A 10132-nucleotide genomic window follows, 5' to 3' on the forward strand; every position below is an offset into this window, starting at 1 on the left:
CCTTCATCCTGATTGACGATAAAAACCGGTTCCCATGTTGCTATATACCCTTTCCTTCTCTGCAAGTTAAAAAGAGGGAGAAACACAAACAAAATTACAATACAAAGCCTCTTCCCAATACTAAAACCTTCTACATCTTTACGCACATCTGTATCTCTAACTATGCCGACAGGTTCGTATTCTTATCTTTTCCTCGTCAAGTCTCTTAATTGATTAGTGCTGTTTCTTCCTTAAATCCCATCAACTCGGATTGAGTCTTATGTTTTTTTTTTGAATCAAGACTGCAGCTCTAATCTACTTTAGCTCCATTCGTTATTGAAATTTATATTAAATCGAATACTATTAGGTCTTTTTTTCCGTGATAAATTAACTTGTCTGCCAGGGTCCCTATGAATTAATGTATTCCTAAATTAAGGATGTGGCTTAAGTTTTTTATTGTACCTGGTTGCTGATTAGTCGATTTGTTAATTGAATTTCCGACTGTTTATTTTGTTTTCTTGATGGTCATCACCCTAATTATCATGCCTGTATACAGAACTGCTGTATTATGTATTAGAGATGTTAGTTTAAGTACTTTTGGAGTGTGTATCAGTTTGTGCGGTAACATAAAAACAGTTAATAGTTTGACTACTTCTTAAGGACAGAATAAACAGAAAAGCTTTCGTGAACTTACAAAAGAATATATTAGATTTAGTAGATTAATAACTATGCTTAAGGTGATCATGCTCAAGGGCGCTGGCCTTTTTTCGGAATGTGTGTCAATAGTATTCAAATAAACAAGCACCTGCTAATCACTCGGCTGTCCTGTTTTAAATAGATTAAATAGGTGCGTAACCTAATGAATTTCATCCTTTTTCTCTAGAAAAGATCATATGAGTATCGGTTACGAACCGATCCTTTGTATTGTGAGTGGAATTCTTGCTGGTTTATAGGCCATCTATATGATTATTGTTTCAGTGATAGCTTCATGACAATTGATAAGCGTTGGCATTGTAGACTACTCTATGTTCTCTATTAGGTGTGGTTAACATTGCAATTGGTTGGTATTTTTGCAGTGAGTGTAAAATGGCAAAAAGAGCTGCTTACGGGTGTGGAAATTGATACTAGCCAGCCACCATATGTTTTCAAATGTCAGTTGTATGACCTAACAGGAGTACCTCCCGAAAGACAGAAGATTATGGTGAAAGGTGGTTTATTAAAGGTGATTTGATATGTTAAAACAACAAAATGGCTCAATACTACATCACACTTTGTTATGCTCAACCAAGTTCTGATAGCAAGCTTTCATGGCTTAATCTCTCTGTTGTTAATATTTGTTAATTTCATTGTCAATGTAGGATGATGCCGATTGGTCAAAATTAGGGGTAAAAGAGGTAGGTTATTTGACTCTCGACATATATGCTTAATGCACTTGAACACTTAAAGGGCAACCGACACTTCTTAGCTGTGCACCAGACAGCTCATGTTAATCTAGCCAACTTTAATCATTCAAATAATGCATCTTTCTTGTATAGGGCCAGAAGTTAATGATGATGGGAACGGCTGATGAGATTGTGAAGGCACCTGAGAAGGGCCCTGTTTTTATGGAGGACCTTCCAGAAGAAGAACAAGTTGTTGTTGCGGTAATGCCCTTTTTTGAAGATATCTATAGTTTTACTCCTTTCTCTTCCCTGTGTTTATCTTCATTACTTTCTAAATTTCCTTAAAATTGGATAGCCACAAACTTCAAAATTGTCTTTGCAGCATTCAATTTGAAAATTGAAACTTGCTAAAATCAGAAGATTGGCTGCAAGAAAAAGTAATCTAAAGTTGATTGGTAATTAAAGTTGGCAATTGGTCCCTAACCATGGATTGATGGCAACAATAGACCAGAATTTTTTCACCACCTGAAGGTAGAAACCCTTAGATGAGTAACAAAACTGCTGATAGCTACTGTAGCCCCCTGCATTCACATAAAAAATTTAGACTTAATACCTTTCGGCTGAAAAAACCCGCTGGTAGATGGTTTTGTCAATCGCTTGTCAAAGACATGGACCAGGACCCTAATAAGTTTCTGCGACTCATGGAGACTGTAGTTGGGCCAAGTACTTGTTTGTACGTGTTCTAATGAAAAAGAGTTTGTCTAATTCTTACATACTATCTGAGTTGGTTTGTATATAATAAATTCACTTAGTTTGAGTGTTATAATTAAGTTCAATGTGTTGGGTTATGCCTTAATTTTCTGCCAATTTGAATTTATTATATATGAAGCCAGTTCTCAACTTAATAATGCATTGGACTTGTATTCTTTTTAGTAAACAAGACGTTTTCTTGCAGGGTCATTCTGCTGGCCTGTTTAATCTTGGTAATACCTGCTACATGAACTCCACTCTGCAGTGCTTGCATTCAGTTCCGGAGCTGAAGTCTGCCTTGATCAAGTTAATCCTTTCTTTTGTGCACAATTGCAAACCTGTTCAGATTTTGTTGCGATCTTCATTTGTAGGTAGATTATATCCTCTATTACTCAAACTTTAAATTTCATTTATTTTTGTGATCAGGTATCCGCATTCTGGTAGAAGCAACGATTTAGATCAGCCATCTCATCTCTTGACCGTTGCAACACGGGATTTGTTTAGTGAACTTGATAAAAGTGTCAAGGCAGTTGCACCAATGCAGTTTTGGACGGTATGTTCGAAAAACTTGCAAGTTCTTATATCAGAATACAGATTTTCTGTATGTTAGCTAGGGGTGAGCTAAACCGGACCGAAGCAGAATAACCAAACCAAACTGCATAATTTTTGGTTTGTTTGGTTCGAAGATTTTGAATAATTGTGTCAGTTCGTTTTTGTTGGTGTTTTGATTCAGTATCATGAAGAATAAGTTTGCTGAAACTGAATTGGCTGAAGTTTTGAACATTTATAGTAGTTTATACTTGTATATGTGTCACGAAGTGTGTAATATATATGTGTGTGTGTGTGTGTGTGTGTGGGCTCTATTCATGTCTTGAATCGGTTTGGTTCAAAGTTTTGTATTTGCCAAACCGATCTGCCATTTGTTTCAGACCCAATAAGTTGGATTGGTAAAGGCATTATGCTTCCTCCAGTTACCTTGAACAAAATTTCCCTTTTTTCTACATTTTGAACTATGTTAATCATGCAATTGAATTTGTGCTATTTATGTATTTTTCTAAAACACGGTAGATTTGTCATATATTCTTGATTATAACCGGTAATTAATATTCTTGCGAGGGTTGGCTTGTGTATATGTTACCTACAAATAAGCAAGCTAAGCATTATCTAGATGCAATACCTTTTGGCGTCGTAGTATATTGAACTTTGTTTGGTAGATGGTCTTCTTACAACTGTAATCTAACAAAATTATGCTTCATTTTTTATAACTTCTTTCACAGCTCTAGATAACTTGGTCAAAAATATTACAGCTTCTAATGACTTGTTCCATTCTTGGATTCTATCTTATGCATTTACATTTGCAGGTTTTAAGAAAAAAGTATCCCCAATTCGGCCAACTTCATAATGGCTCCTTTATGCAACAGGTTGGTGGATCTTTTTGGTGCATCATGTTACTAAGATTTAAGCACTTAACTAAGTATTTTGGGCTTGCACTTGTGCTTTACTTTTACACCTTGATAACCGACAGGACGCTGAAGAATGCTGGACGCAAATCTTGTACACACTTTCTCAATCTCTTAAAACACCAAATCTGAGGTAATTTTGCAGCTGTAAATGCCTAGTCTTTATTAATAAAAAAACCCATTCACACACCACTATATTCTTGAAACTTGATGACACGTTATATATGTTTTGTACTTGATGGCTTTAATTTTTATTGACTCACTTGCGGCTTTCCCTTTCAATCATGATGCAACAGTGTGGAAAACAAATAAAACTAAAATCATGACTTCAGTTCTGCCCACATATCTGTGGATTTCATTATGCTTTATTTCATTTTATTTTTGGGGCGTAAAATGCAAATGTGTTTGTCTGGATAACTTTGCGCCTATGCGATTTCAAGTTTGTTTTAAAAAATAACCAATTTTCTGAATGCCAAAAAGGTTCTTTATTCAAGCTCAATTTGGTAATGGAGCACACGTTGTATATTTATAGTCTTGAACTCTTGATGCTTAGTAACTATTAACTGTACTATAACCAATATTTCATAACAATACTCTGCAGTGAAAATCTTGATGCGATCAAGGGGCTTTTTGGAATTGAACTTGTAAGCAGGTATTGGCTAGAGTGTTTTTTTTCTTTTTCAAAATTTACTGTGTTAAAATTCTTGAATTTTTATATCAACAAGTATTGCACTTATCCGATACATGATAGCATCCGTTTGATATAATGAAAAGCGAAAGCTCCTCTCATAGAAATTTGGTTGCATGGACCGAGTACGAGAATAAGGTGCAGCTGGTTTTAGGTTATAGGTTTTGGAATAAATATATTACTGAAATAGTTGGAATCAGGAATGGTATTAAGGATTAAAATATTGGATGTGGGTACTTTGAATACAGACTTTGAATATTGGCTGGACCATTTATTTACCTGTGTCTTGCTTATATCAGGGTGCACTGTGCAGAAAGTGGTGAAGAAAGCTCTGAGACAGAGTCAGTTCACTCTTTAAAATGCCACATATCACATGAGGTCAACCACTTGCACGAAGGGTTAAAGCATGTAAGCTCTATTTTCATATTAACAAACTCATAAAATTTTGTCGAAGTTGTCACAACTATTGTCTTATGTTTAGGTATTCAGCTGTATTGCCTAAAATTCTTAATTTGTTTCATGTATGGTATGATGGACCTAGTTGCCAGTTCACAATTCATTTATTATGCAAACTGATTTAATTGATACAGGGCCTGAAGTCAGAATTGGAGAAGTCTTCTCCTTCACTGGGTAGGAGTGCAATTTATGTGAAAGATTCACATATCAATGGATTGCCAAGGTATCAAAGTGCTGTATTGTCGAAGTGTATCTGTTACAATATAGTATTTGGCCGTACCCCTCGAAGATCGGAAGATGTATGGCTTCTGTCATAAACTGGCTAGAGTCGTGGGGACCATTGTCTGCCACTCTCTTTAGTTCATCTATATGCAATGAAGTGTGCGGGGCATGCTATAATAATGAGGTTTCTTGACATAAATATTGTGTCGATACAAACACATCATATCTATCCGCACATGGAATAACCCTGAAAGAAAGATTGGATGATGGCATTTTTATTCCCAGGGGTTTGAGGATCTAATATTTCCCACCTTTTGTTCTTTTTCTACTTATACTCTATTGGATTTCACATGCCAAAATACTTATATACATATATGGATATTAGATTTTGATTAAAGTTGAGAGCCTCATGTGATAACTTTAGGCACATGATTTTGGTGCACTTCGCCTTATACTTAACCTTAGTAGGGAGGAGCTACGGTTAGCCACCTGTACTGACCTTCTAACTTTGTTCCACTTAAACAGGTACCTAACAGTTCAATTTGTCCGTTTTTTCTGGAAGAGGGAATCAAATCAGAAAGCTAAAATTTTGCGGGTAATTCTTGTTTCCTCTACAGTGGGAATCAATTTTGAAAGTTATAGTAAATGAAAAGAACATAGTACACCGTTAAGAGTACTTTTCTGTACGGTTTGGAATTTTTATTATTTGATGAGTTCATATTGGCTTCTGTATAACATTTTTGTGCAGAAAGTAGATTATCCGTTGGAGCTGGACATCTATGATCTGTGTTCAGATGATCTAAAGAAAAGTTTAGAAGTCCCTCGTCAGGTGTTTGTGAATTCTTTTGCTTATGAAGCTGAAGGTCATGTCAATAATTCTAAACTGTGATTTTAATGTCTTTAATATTCAAATTTAGATATTAAGAGACGAGGAAGGTAAAAAGCTTGGTTTGAAATCTAAACCAAAGAGCTCCAGTTCAACAGTAAACGATGTCAAGATGTCTGATGCTGAGGTACAGAATTGAACAAGATACCTTTTCTACATATAGAAAAACTGTAACTTTCTAGATTTGCTCAGTGTCTGCCTGTTTCTCATGCAGGGTTCATCAAAGGAAAGTGGTGAATCATCGATGGACGCTTCTGAAGAAGGTTTTATTATGTCCTTGTTTTTGATAAGATATCATAAGCATGTTGTAGTTGCAACTTAAAACTGAATTACTTGTGGCAAAAAATAATGAACTGTTAAGATATCATGAACATGTTACTTTGTTAAGTATAAACTGGTTTGCGTCTGGTTGAAAATATTACAATGTTTGGCATGGCGGGCTCCGACATATCATCATTGGGGTATTCCTATTAGGGGTGGCAAAATCCGACACGAACCCGACTCGAAAAAATACAAATTAGGGTTGGAATTTTATATGTCGGGTCAGGTAATTTTACCCGAAAAACTCGGTTCAGGTTCCGCCGTTCCGGGTGACTCAGTGTACCCGAACTGAACCTAAATATTTAAATATAACATATGGTATGTTAATTATATAAATTTTTATTAAAATATTACATACATTTATGATATATTTATATATTATTTTAATATATTTTTTTACATAAATTCTCATTTAATTTCTCTTTATATATATTTTTACTGTTATCATGATAAATATAATTTTTATAATAAGAATAATTAATTATAATAAATTTAAGATCAAAACGTGTCATTTTCAGTTAATCGGGTACAAAACATGTCGGGTTCGAGTTCAAATTATCAACCCCCTTCATGTTCGGGTCAGGTTTGATGGACCCAAAAACTGGACCGGGTAAGACAACATGACCCAAGCCAGACCCATTAGGCGAAATTTCCACCCCTAATTTTTATCCTTTTGGTGAAGTGACATGAGAGCAAAATGCGCAATCCGGTGATGAATACATTCATCCCAAGTTCATTTTGTATACGTAGAAGCTTTAAAATTTTGATTATAAATTTTTGGAGGAAATTCAATTAAATTATTATGTAAACTTTGGATTTTTTTTAATTTTTAATTTTGTTTAAAAAAGAGTACTTGGATCAAATGATATGTAACTTAGTGGTTAATGGTTGTATTTATTATTAAGCACTTATATGTTTACTTTAATATTTTGTCAGGGGGAGTGCATGACAAAGAAATGCAACTGACCGGAGTATATGATCTGGTCGCTGTGCTGACCCACAAGGGTAGAAGTGCTGATTCTGGGCATTATGTTGCTTGGGTGAAGCAAGAAAGCGGTAAGTTTCTTCTTAAAAGTCAATTACCCTAGAGAAAGAACATAAAAAGAGAGGTATTTATGTACACAATGATGCTACTGTATTCAGTATTCAGTTCTTGGAGTGTCATTGATACAAGTTTCTTAAATTATTGATCTCCTTTCATGGTCACAGGTAAATGGATTCAGTATGACGATGATAATCCTATTCCTCAACGAGAGGAAGATATTGTAAAGCTTTCTGGAGGAGGTAAGGGATCTGACTCTTTACTAGTCCTGTTATGATTCAGAAATTTCTGTCAGGGCCTTTTATTTGTAGGTTCCTTACACATGAGGATAGATATCCTTGCATTTGACGCATACTTCTTGTTATATTTACTTTTCAAATCCACTCAGGTTTGGAATTGTGATTTTGATCTATATGCAGGTGATTGGCATATGGCTTACATCTGCATGTACAAGGCTCGTGTTGTCCCCAAGTAATATATTTATTTATATTTTTTTTGCATATTGATGTACTTTAGATATTCATGTGTTTTATGTCAAAACGTGACTTGATGTTATAAACTAGTAATGCTTCTTTAGATATAAACTTTGACTTTGTTTGGGTGTCAAGGTTGCATGAGATTTAGATTAGAATACACTATTACAAATTTAATGAATCATTTTGCACTCTGGGACATTCTTCATTGCGTGTTTCAATTCATGTAATAATCTGAAGCAATTTTATAACAGCGTGTTTCAATTCATGTAATAATCTGAAACAATCTTATGTTATGCACATATACATAAATTTATACTCACATAAATGCAAAAAGTATACCTTTGCACGCCTGACCTTACACCTGGTTTTAAAAGAAAAACTGTCGTCAGATGTTATGGATGAGATCTTATCTTCTTGATAGAAATATGCTATTAGTGACGCTTGGGCAAAAATAGAAAACAATAAATTTTATCTGCTAAGCAAGCACAAAGGGTTCTAGGTAGTAGTTACTAGTTTGTTCAAGCCAAGGGTGAAACTATTTGACTATTTGGCTAAACTTATTTTCAGAAATAAGGATTTATTAAGGGTTTATTTCTTGGAAAATATGTGTAGAAATAAGTCCTTTTTGCATCTTAAATCATCTCCTTAACATTTACATCTTTAAAAAAATTTAAAAATATGTACTTCTTAAAAAATAAGTCCTTAAATTTGAAAAAAAAGTTTGCCCAAACATAGCCCAATATTTTATCTCTTGTTATCAAATTATCCTATCCTCTCCCCCTGTCGAGTGCTTCTGTCTGATCAAGGCTTACATATCTCGTACTCGAACTAATAGCGATTGCTTCGCTTTGAGTTACACTTCTATTATGTTTGCGTACAAATGTCAAATGTAGTTTTAAACGATGAACTATTTAGAAACTATTTTAGAAAGTGTGATTGTCATCGTACTTGTTGTGAGGCTCCACAAATCTGAGTAGAAAATAATATTTTTGTCGTTGAGTCTAAGTTTGAATTTTCCAAAAATTTATTTGGTGAACTCCACACTATTTTTATTTAATTATGCTGAGCCGAAGCTGAAGATACTGTCGTGCCAAGGTGACAATTTCAATAAAATGATCAGATAAAAGTTTACATGAAGTTAATAAAATCACACACTGCATTCATACCCTTTTAGAGAAAAAGATGACAATCACAAACACTTGATTTTGTCACCATTTCCAGCCTTACAGTACTGTAAATTCAAATATATAGAAACTATGCATTAACATGACGCGCAAATGAAGGTGATCACACAGCAAACAGAGAATAAATACATTAGTACCCTCACCCTGCAAAATACTAGTAGTGAATACATGCATACACACACACACACATTCAAAATAATCCACTTATCTTACCATAAGTACTTCAGTTCAAAGGCGATGCCATTTTCCGTAAATCACCTTGCTAGAAGTTTGGACCTGGTGTATATATAGCGAGATTAGGCCAACCATTCGACGTAGAACCAGTCCAACAGCTTGAATCTACACCATTTTGAGCCTCTGCAAATCCTTCGGAATCAATCTTGCCACTCCCAAACTCATCGACAGTAGCTGGGTTAAGTCCAAACCCAATCCCAGTATTTATCTGATTCTCCGTAAATTGATCTCCCAACTGCATACTTCCATTTGAATTCAGACCCTCCAACATGTTCCCAAACTGGCCATTAGCGTCCAAAAGAGACCCGAATTGATGCTGATCATTCATGTACCTTGTGACATTAGGATTATACAGTAACGAAGAAGCTGAAGAAGTGACTTCCTGTTTAGGATGATCGGAAGTTGATGAGAGTGATGATGCACGTTTTGATGACATGCGTTTCGTGTTTTTGCGACTACCACCACCCACAGGAATGTTGCGAAGAGTGCCACCTTTAGTCCAATACCTTCTGCAATTCTTGCAGTAATGGCGCGGCTGGGAAAGATTGTAATTGTTGTAGTAACAAAATTTGGTGTTTGATGAGTCGCATCTTGGGCATTTCAGGTGTTCATGCTCAGTGATCTGAGGCTTCATTTGCGAGTAACTTGAGGGATCTTGCATGACTGATTACAAGTTTGGATATGGGCAAAGATACTACAGATATCTAAGCCTGCAAAAGGAGGGAGAAATAAGCAGAAATGTCAAAGGAAATATACCAAATAAGTAAACACTATCTTTCTTATGTTTTTGTGTATAAACAGAATACATTTATGTTTTATACGACTTCTGAAAGTAACAGTATAGTTTCAGTTGTTGATTGCTGAAAGAAGCATGCGTAGCCATGCTACTATAATTGGTCAATGCCTTTAAGCTATATGTTACCTGAAAAAGAGACAACATATGTCAACTGTCAGCCAACCTTAAACTTTAATTAAATCCTAAACATGTGATTATGTCTTAGGGGCTTGATTATCCGAAGTACTCGGTCAAAATTTCAGTTCCTATGGCCATT

At 35.1% G+C, this 10132-nt stretch overlaps 2 protein-coding genes across 2 annotated transcripts; one reads left to right on the plus strand and one right to left on the minus strand.

Annotated features, from left to right (window-relative positions):
* Nucleotides 1–7853, plus strand: LOC108209120 (ubiquitin carboxyl-terminal hydrolase 6). The gene is made up of 18 exons (XM_017379869.2): nucleotides 1–172; nucleotides 1056–1201; nucleotides 1338–1373; nucleotides 1515–1622; nucleotides 2317–2417; nucleotides 2538–2664; nucleotides 3473–3532; nucleotides 3637–3704; nucleotides 4173–4223; nucleotides 4559–4667; nucleotides 4850–4938; nucleotides 5463–5532; nucleotides 5686–5766; nucleotides 5855–5950; nucleotides 6038–6086; nucleotides 7081–7200; nucleotides 7354–7428; nucleotides 7606–7853. The coding sequence occupies exons 1-18, from the start codon at nucleotides 163–165 to the stop codon at nucleotides 7659–7661; spliced, it is 1452 nt and encodes a 483-aa protein (XP_017235358.1). The 5' UTR covers nucleotides 1–162; the 3' UTR covers nucleotides 7662–7853.
* A 1255-nt stretch (nucleotides 7854–9108) lies between these two features.
* On the minus strand, nucleotides 9109–9714 carry LOC108209122 (dof zinc finger protein DOF1.7). Its single transcript, XM_017379872.2, has one exon. It carries the CDS (start codon nucleotides 9712–9714, stop codon nucleotides 9109–9111), a length of 606 nt encoding a protein of 201 aa, XP_017235361.2.
* Nucleotides 9715–10132: the final 418 nt, after the last annotated feature.

Source organism: Daucus carota, chromosome 2, assembly GCF_001625215.2.
Source record: "Daucus carota subsp. sativus chromosome 2, DH1 v3.0, whole genome shotgun sequence".
In the NCBI taxonomy this organism is placed as follows: Eukaryota; Viridiplantae; Streptophyta; class Magnoliopsida; order Apiales; family Apiaceae; genus Daucus; species Daucus carota.

Coding starts and splice junctions, on each gene's coding strand:
- LOC108209122 (XM_017379872.2), bottom strand. CDS start 9,714: ATGAAGCCTCAGATCACTGAGCATGAACACCTGAAATGCCCAAGATGC.
- LOC108209120 (XM_017379869.2), top strand. Junction 2,418..2,537: donor CTGAAGTCTGCCTTGATCAA/GTTAATCCTTTC, acceptor TTTTGTGATCAG/GTATCCGCATTCTGGTAGAA. Junction 3,705..4,172: donor CTTAAAACACCAAATCTGAG/GTAATTTTGCAG, acceptor AATACTCTGCAG/TGAAAATCTTGATGCGATCA.